Source organism: Canis lupus, chromosome 28, assembly GCF_003254725.2.
Source record: "Canis lupus dingo isolate Sandy chromosome 28, ASM325472v2, whole genome shotgun sequence".
NCBI classification, from domain to species: Eukaryota; Metazoa; Chordata; class Mammalia; order Carnivora; family Canidae; genus Canis; species Canis lupus.
In genome coordinates, this window is record NC_064270.1 from 16669431 (window position 1) to 16684025 (window position 14595).

Below are 14595 nucleotides of genomic sequence, written 5' to 3' on the forward strand. Positions count from 1 at the left end.
TGTCCATGACATAATTTTGTGGTTACTACCCCACTGGACCCTCAATACAACCTCTAATCCTGCTGTGTTTCTCTGGTCTGTTCTCTCTCCATTCTCTAAAGCAGCCATTTTTAATATTTTCCCCTCTCCTGAAGCCTCTAACCACTCCAGCTCCTTCTTCCTCTCAGTGAAAAGACTTCCATGAAAAAGATACCTGGGAATCCGCCCCCCACCACCACTTCCCTCAATTTTCTGCTATCAAGCATAGCAACCTGTCTGGATCTGCATCATTCTTTTCTTCTCTCCTATTGCAGGGGAAGGCATGTCTTTCCTCTGACCTAAGGCTAATTTCACCATCTGTGCATTAGGTCATTAGTCTTGTCTCCTTAGAAACATTAGTTTAAAAAAAAAAAAAAAGAAACATTAGTTTATCCATTATTCCTTCTCTTCTATATCTTTAGACTCTTTGTTTCTCATGACTCCTTCCTTAAGTGTTCATCTGTGCCATCTTTAAAAAAGCCTTTCCTCAATCTCACTCTTCCATGTCTCTCCTCCTATCCCCTACTCTTTGAGGCAAACTCCTTGATTGAGTTGTTCTAAACTCACTGCCTCCTCTTTCTCACTCCCACTCTCATGCCTGGATATCTGCACCGTCAAAACCATTCCACTGACTCAGCTCTCTCCAAGACCCACGAATATCCACCTTCATCCTGTATCAAATAGGAAGTTCTCAGTTTTTGTATAACTTAACCTCTGCAGGATTTGACACTGCTAAATACCTACCTTCTGAAGTGACTCTTGGTATCTCTGTCACATGCCTCTTAGGGGACATCTCAGGCTTCCCAGCTTCCCCCTGTCTGGAGCTTGATCACCTGTTCTGACTAGCAGACTCAGTGGCTGTCCAACTGTGCAGGCTTTGACCAAACTTATGTAGGCACAACGCCCCCTGTGCCTCAGCTCACGCCTGCTCCACAGGCCCAGAGGCTCCCCTGGGCCCCTGGAGATGACATGCAGGAGGTCTAAATAAATCTGAAAATGTGGCAGTTAACACTTTGTGCAGTGAACCCTGATTGACGGGATAACAGGAATCAGTGGTTAAACTTTCATCTCTTCCTCTCCTCTTCTCAGCCCAGGGTCTGTCACTGCCCAAGGACTGTCCATGTTCAAAGTAGTTCATTCAGCCTCTCAAAAGACTACCTGTGAGACTGAGCAATCAGTCAATTGCAATTGAGACCAAGTGCTGGCTCATAAAGTAATGAGCCCTCATCCTGGCTCTCCTCTTCTTTGTTCCTTCCCCTTTCCCACCTCCACCCACTTCCTTCCTGGGGTTGCACTCCCTTCTAAAGAAGTGGCTCAGGAGCTGTTACCTCAGGCTCTGGTTTCTAAGGAACCCCGGATGAAGTATATTCTGGAACCCTCCATGCCCAGTGTCCTTCCTCCTTCCATAACTGATCCTTCTGTGTTTCCTATGAGGTTTCTCTTTCTCTTTCAGATCCTTTTACTGGTGCTCCTCTAGGTTCTGCCCTAGGTTCCTCTTTAAGCATTCTTATCCACTTGCAGCATTTTGTTTGTCTGGATTTTTAAATTCTAGTATTTTGAATACCACTTTGATTTAGCAACTCCCAAATGTTTGTCTTCAGCTCTCTCCTGAGCTCCAGTCCTGTATATCTGTGGCAGAGGCATTGTGTCCTCCAACATCTCTTCTCCATTTCTTTCTCTGAGTAACAGAACTCCTGGTTTTTAGCCAGCCACATGGTCACCCACAATGATCACCGCATTTCCCAGCCTCCCTTGTAGCTCCACATGGCTTGTGACTAAATTGGTCCGTGGGATCTAAGTGGCAGTGATGTGTGCAACTTCTAAGAAAGGTTTGTGACCTTCCCTTCCCACTGGTTCCTCAAAATACATGGGCAGTAGTACTGCACTTTAGACTAGAGATGAGGGCAATGCTCCAAGAGCAACAAGATAGAGGCAGACTGGCCCACGACACCAGGGAACCACAATTCCAACCATTGGTGGCTCATAGCCAGACTCCTCTACATGAAAGAAACTTGTCTTCTCAGCTCCCTCAACTGGTTATCTCATTTACCTCAGGCACCTTCACCTCAGCTTATCCCAACTTGTCTTCCCCCATTGCCTCTTTTAATTTCCCTCCACCTGTGCCCTCCACACCTTTCTGAGTTGTGCAATAATGACCACAAGTTGTTCAAGTCACAACTCTGGGTATAACCCTTGACTGTCTGTCTCCCTCAGCACCACACCCAATATTGTCAGTCACCCAGTGCCATGGTGCTGCCTCCTAAATACCTCCCCAATCTCTCCTTCCCTCTGTCCTTATTTCCACCATGTCACAGTCACCTCTCCTCTGGATCACTGAAGCCTGATTCATGTTCATGCCTATTTCCCTCCAATATACTTTCCATGATATGGACAGAAGGAGGCTTCTTGCATGCAGATCTGCTCATGTCGTCGCATCCCTGCTTATAACCCTTTAATAGCCTCCCATCACCTTTAGGATAAAGGATGTGCCTAATAGCATGGCTTAGGCATAAGGTGAGTATCTGTCTGAATTAATTATTAACAATATCCCCTCTCACTCTCAAAAGTGTCCTGACTTGGATGATAAACTACATGGTCACTTAGTCATAAGGCTGCTCATGAGCTGGCCTCAGACTGACCCCCTAGACTTGCCTCTCATGGCTAATCTCTGGTTGCCATTGTTATGATCTCTCCAACCCTCAAGCCTGCCATATTTTCTCTGATCTCATGGCCTTTGCACATGCCTTTCCTCTGCTTAGAATCCTCTTCCTTACCCTCTTCACAGATTGGTTTCTATTCATCCTTAGGTATTGTGTAGGTTGAACTTGTCTCCCTCAACTTCATATGTTGATGTCCTAACCCTCAGTACTTCAGAATGTGACTGTATTTGGAAATAGGGTCTTTCCTAAGTTAAATGAGGTCATTTAGTGTGGTTCTACTCCTGTAGGATGAGTATCCTTATAAAAAGGAAAGGGGAAATTTGGAGACTGATCCATATACAAGGAGAATACCATGTGAACATGAATATAGTTATTCACAAGACAAGAAAGGCCTAGAATAGATTCTCCCTCACAGCCCTTGGAAGAAACCAAGACTGCTTACACCTTGATCTTAGACTTCTAGCCTCCAGAATTGTGAGACAATAAATTTCTGTTGGTTTAGCCATTCAGTTTGTAGTACTTTGTTAACAGCAGCCCCAGCAAACTAATCTATCCATCAATAGGTGAGTGGATAAACAAACTGTGGTATATTCATTTCATGGAATAGAAAGGAATAACTATCGAAACATACAGCAGCAAAAGAGAATTTCAAAATAATTATGCTGCATGTAAAAAATAATTGTGCTGCATGAAAGACAGACCAAAAAAAAAATCGATAATGGATGACTCTCTGTACATAAAATTCTAGAAAATGCAAACAAATCCACAGTTATAGAAAACACATCAGTGGCTGCTTGCAGGCAGGGGCCAAGGGTTTGGACAGGGATGGTTTAAGGGTGGGTGTGGAAGGGCAATAAGGAAGGATCAGAAACGGGCACAAGGAAACTTTTGGAGTGACATCTATTTATTATCTTGATTATGGTTATGGTTTCATGGGTGTGTATACAAGTCAAAACTTATCAAATGATATTCTTTATATATGAGCAGTTCTTAATATGTCAATTATACTGCAATAAAGTTGTTTTCTGAAAAAGAAACTGCATAAACTATTTAAAAGAAAATAAACTGCATGAACAGTTTGTACTTCCCCTTACAAGAAAAACTACCCCCTAAAGGAGTTTATATTATGCATGGAGGAGTCAGTACAGCTTTGAAGTTGGCCCCATGAAGTGACCTAGCAAAGACCACAATTGTTTCTTAGGAATATTTCTAAGGGAGTACCTTAGCCACAGGTATTTCCTATACAGCTGGCAAACGTGGTGCAATGTTCCACTCTCTGAACATGTAACTATTTTAATGTCTCCAAAAACAATTACTTCAAACTGAGCCCTAATATGCAGAACATCATAATTTATTCATTAATTAATGAATAATTAATTATTTATTCATTTATTGGAAATTTATTCATTACTGGAAAATAAGCAAACAACTCAAAGCTACCATTTATTTGAAAACAAGATGAAACTTTATCAAAGGAAACATTATAACACTTAACCAAAAGATGATAGTTTTGCTCTCATATAGCTTTTGCCCTGCCAAATTTTATGCCTAAAAATAGCAACTATATTAAACCTTATAATCAGGACTTCTATTCCTTCCATTTTTTTACCTTGTTTCAGATTTTTCACATTCATATCTTTTTTACAATCCAAAAATACAAGATTAAAATGTAATCCGATGAAAGGAATTCTGCAGCATGCTGTAACTTACCAAATGGCCAGTTCAAATTCTGGGAGAGAGGAATAACTAGCCAGGTAGGTGCCACAGTAACTGAATGAAAGTAAAGTATAGTCCAGAAGAACATTGCCTAAAATATAAAATCCATTACAAGGATTTAATGATCATGTTCAGATTAACTAGTCTTAGAGTTTATTTCCCTTATCTAATGATTTTCACATAATTCAAAAGCATTTAGCTCTTGGTATAACAGATCTCCTAATTCTAAAACTGTGAACAGGGGATCCCTGGGTGGCACAGCGCCTGCCTTTGGCCCAGGGCGCGATCCTGGAGACCCGGGATCGAATCCCACATCGGGCTCCCGGTGCATGGAGCCTGCTTCTCCCTCTGCCTGTGTCTCTGCCTCTCTCTCTCTCTCTGTGACTATCATAAATAAATAAAAATTAAAAAAAAAAGAATCCTAAAACTGTGAACAGAAAGTTAGGAGCAAAGTTAAGATTCTTTTTTTAAAGACATTGGGGTTGGGGCCCTTCACTGGCTCAATCAGTAGAGCATGTGATTCTTTTTTTTTTTTTTTTAAGATTTTATTTATTTATTCATGAGAGACACACAGGAAGAGGCAGAGACATCGCAGCGGGAGAAGCAGTTTCCCTGCAAGAAACCTAACGTGGGACTCAATCCCAGGATCCCGGGATTACAACCAGAGCCAAAGGCAGATGCTCAACCACTGAGCCACCCAGGCGCCCCCAGAGCATGTGATTCTTGACCTCTGGATTGCGGGTTTAAGTCCCATATTGGGCATAGAGATTACTTTAAAAAAAAAGAAAGTAAAGATATTAAGGTGAATTAAGAGCATTAGGTCACTGCCTCTAGACTTCAATCAAAACTAGGTGTACTGACTGGGTGCTTGGGTGGCTCAGTGGCTGAGCATCTGCCTTTGGCTCAAGTCATGATCTTGGAGTCCTGGGATCAAGTCTTGCATCGGGCTCTCGGTAGGGAGCCTGTTTTTCCCTCTGCCTGTATCTCTATCTCTCACGAATAAATAAGTAAAATCTTTAATACAAGCAACAACAACAACAAAAAAACTAAGTGTACTGGACCATGTATCTCCCAGTGCGATTTGAAATGACCTAAAAACTAACATATTCCATAAGTAGGTGAAATATTTTAATTAGAAAAGTTATTCAAACAACTTTAAATACTTTGGGGTGTTGTAATCATTTCAACTTATTCCAGATCTCTGTACCTTGGGCCACAGCTGGCCCTTTGTTTAATCTCTTCCAGTTCTTGGAACGACTATAAAATGTTCTATCTCATTTGTCCCTGTAGTTGAAGACATGAAATAATGACTTTAAAAGTCTTAGTGGCAACGTGTTTAAGATGTGTGACATGAGGATGCTTTTGCCCTCCTACATATCAAGATCTGATTTTCCCCCCTCTATCTGCTGATCTTCAGTGTGGTTCCATAGGTACCAGCTCTGCCTTCTTCCCTGTTTGTCTTTTGACATCCATGTCTCTATTGCTAGTTCTCTGTCCTTTTAATGGTTGTTTCCTGCTTTTATTGCTCTTCTCACTTTGACAATAATATAATGCTAACTTCTCCATTTGTTGAATTCATTTAGCACAGTCTGATCAACAAAGAAAACTTGTATTCTTTGAGCATTCAATGCAAAAATAATTTTTTTTTCTATGGGATAGAGGCCTCAATACAATAATTTTCTATCCTTCCTAGATATTTCCTCTCATAGCTGTAGATTATTGATTTTATATTTTACTACTATAAGTTTTAAAAATTACATGGTATTTGAATACAAAAAAAAAAGAAAGAAAAGAAAAGAAACCTTTACAAGAAAATATATCTGGGGTTCCTGGATGGCTCAGTTGGTTGGGCACCTGCCTTTGGCTTAGGTCATGGTCTTGGGGTCCTGGAATTGAACCCCTGAGTCAGGATCCCTGCTCAGCAGGAAGTCTGCTTCTCCTTCTCCCTCTTTCCCTCTCCCTGCTCATGCTCTCTCTTGCTCGCTCTCTCAAGTAAAATCTTTTAAAAAAGAGAGAATATATCCTCTGTAATCTCACTACCAAATTTGGTCAATTTCTGGTATTTTCTTTTGTGCTTACTTGTAAACATACATTTTAAAAATATAACTGAAAAAAATAAAAATATAAATATAACTGAGAAAATATGTTGCTTTTTATAGCTGTAACAGTCATGGTCATACAGTGTTACTCCTATTGTTTATATTATATTGAGCATTTTATCATTTATAATTCTTCAAAATGTGATTTTTAATGTTTATATAATACTCCTTTATGGGATGTTTTAACTTATTTAACCATATTCATATTACTGGAGATGTAGGCAGTTTCAGTCTTTTGCTATTATGATAGTGCTTTTAACTCCTGCACATACAAATCTTTGACTATATTTCTGATTCACTTAAAATTGAATTCTGGTCCCTCAACTGAGTTTAACTGGGTCAAATATGGTAATATTTACTTCCCAGAAGTTTGTATCAATTATTCCCACCTTGGAGGGATGGGCTAAATGGGTGATGGGCATTAAAGGGTGTTATATGTAAGTGATGAATCACTGAATTCTACTCCTGAAACCACTACTACACTGTATACAAGTTAAATTAAAGTTTATTAACTTGACTTTAAATAAGAACTTGGAAGAAAAAGAATTTACACTTTCAACAAGAAAGTGTGCTCCAATTTCATTTCACTCTGCCTGGCAGTTATCAGCTTTAAAAAATTGTGACCTTGATAAGCAGAAAAACCTCATCTTGGTTCAAACATCGTTTTTTTTAAAAAAAGATTTTATTTGTTTATTCATGAGAAACAGAGAGAGAGAGAGAGGTAGAGAGGCCAGAGAGAGAAGCAGCTTCCATGGAGGGAGTCTGATGTGGGACTCGATCCCAGGACCCCAGGATCACGCCCTGGGCCAAAGGCACACACTCAACGGCTGAGCCACCCAGGCATCCCTTGAGCATTCTTTTATTAGTCCTAGTAGACTGTTGCATTACCCATAATCTCCTTTTCCATAGCTATACGTTTTGTGTTTCATATTTTATTGCATTGGCTAGAAATTTCAGGTTTATATTAAATAATTGTGGTAACAAGTATCCTTGATGACTTATCAAGGATATCATTTTATTGTGAATGCCTTTAGAGTTTCATTATTTAATATAAATATTGGTTACCAGTTTAAATTAATTTTTTAATTACTTGGACAGGGCTTTAGTCAAATAAACAGGCTGGGGAAATTTTAAAGATGAAGAGTAATTATAGCCCATATGGACAGTAACAAGTGTATGAATGGGTAATGCTTTAAAAGTTGTTTTAATTTGTTGAGAACACAAATTTCCCCACAAATAAATGTTATAAATCATAGTCAAACTCCCTGGCTTAACCCAAAGACGTATTTGACCCACAAGGCTAAAAAACTAAGACCAGTCTCAAGCTCTTCTGAGCTTTCTATCCATGATGTGTTAAATGAAGGAATCATTAGATGGAAACTCCAAATGTACAGCAGCCCATTGTTGGTCAGCTGTATCTATGAGTAAGTCAATAAAAATAAATGGTGGGTAACACTGATTGACATATTATGTATGTGTATGTGTGTGTGTCATATTGATATATAAATTATATATGTCCTGCTGCTACATATATAATTGATATAATATGTACATATAATTTCATTTATTATCACTACAGCCTTAACAGTACCTACTACCATTTCCCCACACCTAAGGAAATTGAGGCTCAGAGACTTTAGAACTTGTATGACATCAATTTACTTGAATTTTCAATAAATCATCAGAAAAGAAAAAAAAATGTTTCGAAAAAGGTTTCAAACTGCATTTAGTGCTACAATAGTGTTCTAGCCTAGTGCTTCCCAAATTTAATGTACTTATGAATCACCTGGGGAATCTTGTTAAAATGCAGATTCTGATCAGTAGGTCTGGGATGGGAGGCACTTCTGCATATATAACAGACATCCTAGGTGAGGCCAATGTTGAAGGTAAACAGACCACACACTTGGAGTAGCAAGGCTGTACCCACTTAATTAAATTCTCTTTGATCAGACTAATTCCTTCTTTTAAAATGTGTATTATGAAAAGCAAACAAAAAAATCCTTCATTTATAAGAACTAGATTTGGTCACATAAAAAAACCTTCAGTTACGGCAAAGAATCTTGCAGGTTACCTTTTAATTTGGTCCTTCTGATCAATCCAGGAAAGTTGTAAATGTAGATGAGAGGTCTTAGCCTCCGATCAGAGAAAGCCACAACTTCACAAGGAATGTTAGTTGCCACGACGCCCACAACTCCATTCATACACTGGAGTACAGTCTTTTTCTTGGTTTCAATATTAATAAATATTACAAAATTCCCACAAGGGTAGCAAATGGTGCTGTCGTTGATAAAATGAACATTCTGCTTAGGGTATCCTTGGACCCATCTTGGGGAAAAAATATGTCATCATCAATATAACACATTTCAATTTTTTTAAAAAAACAAAGCAAACAAAAAGGCATCAAAAGGCAAACAAAAAATATATTTGAAACATATCAATTCTATTTTCACTCCCTTTCTGCCCAAAACAATCTCTAAGATAAAATAACTCCTATGCTGGCTACAAGACTACTTTTTGTCTTAGGTCTTTTTTTTTTTTTTTAAGATTTTATTTGTTTATTCATGAGAGACACAGCGAGAGAGGTAGACATGGGCAGAGGGAGAAGCAGGCTCCATGCAGGAAGCCTGATGTGGGACTCAATCCCGGGACTCCAGGATCACACCAGGAGCCGAAGGCAGCGCTAAACCGCTGAGCCACCCAGGCGTCCCTAGTCTCAGGTCTTAAAAGCCTATTTCAGAGAACTTTTTCAGTGAAGCAAATCCTCTGATCAAACCTGAGAAAGTCTCAGAAGGATTTCTGGGGTCTTGAATACTTGGGAAAGTAAAAACAACAGAGGGAGAAAAGAGCTTGACCTAACAGAAAACAGGGTGTATCCTGGGCCGTTCTATTATCTTTAGTTTTGATTTTAAAAATAAGCTTTAACTTCTTCTTTGCCAATTTGAATGCCTTTAATGTCTTTTTGTTGTCTGATTGCTGAGGCTAGGACTTCCAGTACTATGTTGAACAGCAGTGGTGAGAGTGGACATCCCTGTCTTGTTCCTGATCTTAGGGGAAAGGCTCCCAGTGCTTCCCCATTGAGAATGATATTTGCTGTGGGCTTTTCATAGATGGCTTTTAAGATGTCGAGGAATGTTCCCTCTATCCCTACACTCTGAAGAGTTTTGATCAGGAATGGATGCTGTATTTTGTCAAATGCTTTCTCTGCATCTAATGAGAGGATCATATGGTTCTTGGTTTTTCTCTTGCTGATATGATGAATCACATTGATTGTTTTACGGGTGTTGAACCAGCCTTGTGTCCCAGGGATAAATCCTACTTGGTCATGGTGAATAATTTTCTTAATGTATTGTTGGATCCTATTGGCCAGTATCTTGTTGAGAATTTTTGCATCCATGTTCATCAGGGATATTGGTCTGTAATTCTCCTTTTTGGTGGGGTCTTTGTCTGGTTTTGGAATTAAGGTGATGCAGGCCTCATAGAACGAATTTGGAAGTACTCCATCTCTTTCTATCTTTCCAAACAGCTTTAGGAGAATAGAAGTCAAACTCTCCCTCTTCGCCGATGACATGATACTCTACATAGAAAACCCAAAAGTCTCCACCCCAAAATTGCTAGAACTCATACAGCAATTTGGTAGCGTGGCAGGATACAAAATCAATGCCCAGAAATCAGTGGCATTTCTATACACTAACAATGAGACTGAAGAAAGAGAAATTAAGGAGTCAATCCCATTTACAATTGCACCCAAAAGCATAAGATACCTAGGAATAAACCTAACCAAAGATGTAAAGGATCTATACCCTCAAAACTATAGAACACTTCTGAAAGAAATTGAGGAAGACACAAAGAGATGGAAAAATATTCCATGCTCATGGATTGGCAGAATTAATATTGTGAAAATGTCAATGTTACCCAGGGCAATATACACGTTTAATGCAATCCCTATCAAAATACCATGGACTTTCTTCAGAGAGTTATAACAAATTATTTTAAGATTTGTGTGGAATCAGAAAAGACCCCGAATAGCCAGGGGAATTTTAAAAAAGAAAACCATATCTGGGGGCATCACAATGCCAGATTTCAGGTTGTACTACAAAGCTGTGGTCATCAAGACAGTGTGGTACTGGCACAAAAACAGACACATAGATCAGTGGAACAGAATAGAGAATCCAGAAGTGGACCCTGAACTCTATGGTCAACTAATATTCGATAAAGGAGGAAAGACTATCCATTGGAAGAAAGACAGTCTCTTCAACAAATGGTGCTGGGAAAATTGGACATCCACATGCAGAAGAATGAAACTAGACCACTCTCTTTCACTATACACAAAGATAAACTCAAAATGGATGAAAGATCTAAATGTGAGACAAGATTCCATCAAAATCCTAGAGAAGAACACAGGCCAACACCCTTTTTGAACTCGGCCATAGTAACTTCTTGCAAGATACATCCACGAAGGCAAAAGAAACAAAAGCAAAAATGAACTATTGGGACTTCATCAAGATAAGAAGCTTTTGCACAGCAAAGGATACAGTCAACAAAACTCAAAGACAACCTACAGAATGGGAGAAGATATTTGCAAATGACATGTCAGATAAAGGGCTAGTTTCCAAGATCTATAAAGAACTTATTAAACTCAACACCAAAGAAACAAACAATCCAATCATGAAATGGGCAAAAGACATGAACAGAAATCTCACAGAGGAAGACATAGACATGGCCAACATGCATATGAGAAAATGCTCTGCATCACTTGCCATCAGGGAAATACAAATGAAAACTACAATGAGATACCACCTCACACCAGTGAGAATGGGGCAAATTAACAAGGCAGGAAACAACAAATGTTGGAGGGGATGCGGAGAAAAGGGAACCCTCTTACACTGTTGGTGGGAATGTGAACTGGTGCAGCCACTCTGGAAAACTGTGTGGAGGTTCCTCAAACAGTTAAAAATATATCTGCCCTACAACCCAGCAATTGCACTGTTGGGGATTTACCCCAAAGATACAAATGCAATGAAACGCCGGAACACCTGCACCCCGATGTTTATAGCAGCAATGGCCACGATAGCCAAACTGTGGAAGGAGCCTCGGTGTCCAACGAAAGATGAATGGATAAAGAAGATGTGGTTTATGTATACAATGGAATATTACTCAGCTATTAGAAATGACAAATACCCACCATTTGCTTCAACGTGGATGGAACTGGAGGGTATTATGCTGAGTGAAGTAAGTCAGTCGGAGAAGGACAAACGTTATATGTTCTCATTCATTTGGGGAATATAATAGTGAAAGGGAATATAAGGGAAGGGAGAAGAAATGTGTGGGAAATATCAGAAAGGGAGACAGAACGTAAAGACTGCTAACTCTGGGAAACGAACTAGGGGTGGTAGAAGGGGAGGAGGGTGAGGGGTGGGAGTGAATGGGTGACGGGCACTGGGGGTTATTCTGTATGTTAGTAAATTGAACACCAATAAAAAATAAATTAAAAAAATAAATAAATAAAAATAAGCTTTAAAAACAACTTCGAATTGGGCAGCCTGCTTTGTGGTTGTGAGCCAAGTAGGAAAACTGTTTATCAAGATGAAGTGTGTATAGCTGTACTTTAGATCTAAAAATACAGATAAACGCAGAAAATAAATGGAATTGAGGCACCTGCGTGGCTCAGTGGTTGAGCATCTGCCTTTGGCTCAGGTTGTGATCCCTGGGTCCTGGCATGGAGCTCCCTGCAGGGAGCCAGCTTCTCCCTCTGCCTATGTCTCTACCTCTCTCTGTGTGTCTCTCATGAATAAATAAATAAAAATCTTTAAAAAATAAAAAATAATAAAAGAATAAATGGAATTAAATTGACATGAATGAAAAGGTTAGAACACAAAAGAAACATTTTTTTAAGAAAAGAATGTGAGGTGGGTATATGCTTCGGAAGGAGAGTCTGATTCTACTTTAAATATTAAATATGGGATCCCTGGGTGGCACAGCGGTTTGGCGCCTGCCTTTGGCCCAGCGCGCGATCCTGGAGACCCGGGATCGAATCCCACATCAGTCTCCCGGTGCATGGAGCCTGCTTCTCCCTCTGCCTATGTCTCTGCCTCTCTCTCTCTCTCTCTCGCTCTGTGACTATCATAAATAAATAAAAATAAAAAAATATTAAATATATGCTTAAAGATGGTGGGGAAGGCAAGAGAAGGACATTAGTTTGGTGAAAGAATTTTAAGAGACTGGAGAGCACAGCTGGGGCGAGTGGAAGATACTGTATGAAACTCTAAAATGTGGAAGCAAAGAAATACCACCTTGTGTCTGTGCAGCTCTTTATGCTCATCAAAGACTAGTAAAAATGCAAAGAACTCCAAAGTTGGTGGGTAGTAGTTAGAAGGAAGAGTCTGACGGCCCTAACTTAGAGGGGAAAAAAAATCACCAAAGATGACAAGGCCAGGATGGCAGGGTGGGGGTGGGGTATGTACGAAAGGGCAGGGGAGAACAGGAATACTGAGCCAGAAAGAGAAGGCAGAAATGAAGAGAGGAGGGCAGCCCGGGGGGCTCAGCGGCTTAGCGCCTGCCTGCAGCCCAGGATCCTGGAGACCTGGCATCCAGTCCCACGTCAGGCTCCCTGCAGGGAGCCTGCTTCTTTCTCTCCCTCTCACTCTGTGTCTCTCGTGAATAAATAAATAAAAATCTTTTAAAAAGAGAGAGAGAGAGGGCAGCCCAGGTGGCTCAGCGGTTTAGCGCCGCCTTCAGCCCAGGGCGTGATCCTGGAGTCCTGAGATCGAGTCCCACGTCAGGCTCCCTGCATGGAGCCTGCTTCTCTGTGTCTCTGCCTTTCTCTGTGTGTGTGTCTCTCAATAAATAAATAAATAAATAAATAAATAAATAAATAAATAAATAAAATTTTAAAAATTAAAAAAATAAAGAGAGAGAGAGAGAGAGGAGGCGAGCAACCCTTGATGAGCGAGAGTGGGTGGGGCCCCAGAAATGGGGGGGAGGAGGTAGGGGGAGGAGGGGTGTGGAGGGGGAGGGGTGGGATGGGGCGGAAACAGCTGGAGATGTGGTCCCTGAATAAGGGGACGGGGAACGGAGACCGGTCACACAGAGAGGGGGTTTGCGGGACCGCTGGTTGGGGTAGAGGAGAAGAGGTTCACGTTTCCGGGAGAGCGGGGCTAAAGAATAGGAGGAGATGCGGTCAGAAGGAACTTTCTGGGAGATTCAAGTGAGTGGCCGGGCGCTAGCCGCCGCACCTCACGGACAGGGAAGCGCCGACGGTGGCGTAGATGTTCTCCTCTCGCTCCGGGCCCTGCGCCATGGGCTGTGCTTCTCCCCGCCGCGCCCCGCGTCCGCAGCAGTTAGCGCCGGGTCCCGGGCCGCGGGCCCCGCAAAGCGTCCGTGGTTACCACCGTATCCAGGAGACTGTAACCCCCGCTCCCATTGGCTCCGTCCTGTCGGCCTGCTCATCTGGAACCTGATTGGCGGAAGCGCTGCCGAGTCTCAGCCAATGGGAGAGCGGTGAGCGAAGTGAGCGGCGGGCCCCTCGGAGCGGGGGCTGGACAGGCCTAGCCTGGAGCAAATAATTGTAATATTAATAAGTGTCAATAGCAGAGGTTAATATTGTGTGCTGACCACCGCCAGACGTTCCAAAGGCCACGAAGCCATTATTTCATTTAAGCTTCGAATAACCCATCAGCCCCATTTTGCAGATAGGCAAAGTGAAGTGGAGAGAAGTAACTTGCCTCAGGCTGCAAAGTTGAGTGGTTCTTAAAGCCAGGTGTCAGGGGCTCCTGGGTGGCTCAGTCGTTAAGCATTTGCCTTCCGCTCAGGTGACGACCCCAGGGTCCTGGGATGGGCCGCATCCGGCTCACTGCTCATGGGGAGACTGCCTCTCCCTCTGCTTCTGCTGTTCCTCTGCTAGTGCTTGATCTGTCAAATAAATAAATAAAATCTAAAAAAAAAAAAGTCAAGTGTCATCTAAATCTAGAGCTCCAAATCTTTAATTACAATATTACTCTCAAATATAGCTACTTCAAGGAGGTGGACAGCTTCAGGAAGTAACCTGAGACAAGGCCAATATCTTGTACTGTTTCTTCCCTTCCCTCATACCCTCTCTCCCTTTC

General features: G+C 41.2%; 1 protein-coding gene across 3 annotated transcripts in view; it reads right to left on the reverse strand.

Moving 5' to 3' along the window:
• The window catches only part of CFAP43 (cilia and flagella associated protein 43), a 112785-nt gene extending 98901 nt beyond the window's left edge, over positions 1-13884 (reverse strand). For all 3 annotated transcript variants that reach the window (XM_025467120.3, XM_025467121.3, XM_025467119.3), the window contains exons 1-3: positions 13726-13884; positions 8565-8818; positions 4389-4485 (exon numbers count right to left, since the gene is read on the reverse strand). In XM_025467120.3, the coding sequence (XP_025322905.3) occupies positions 4389-4485; positions 8565-8818; positions 13726-13790 (416 nt within the window). In that variant the 5' untranslated portion in view covers positions 13791-13884. The remainder of the gene's footprint in view (positions 1-4388; positions 4486-8564; positions 8819-13725) is intronic.
• Between the last annotated feature and the right edge of the window lie 711 nt (positions 13885-14595).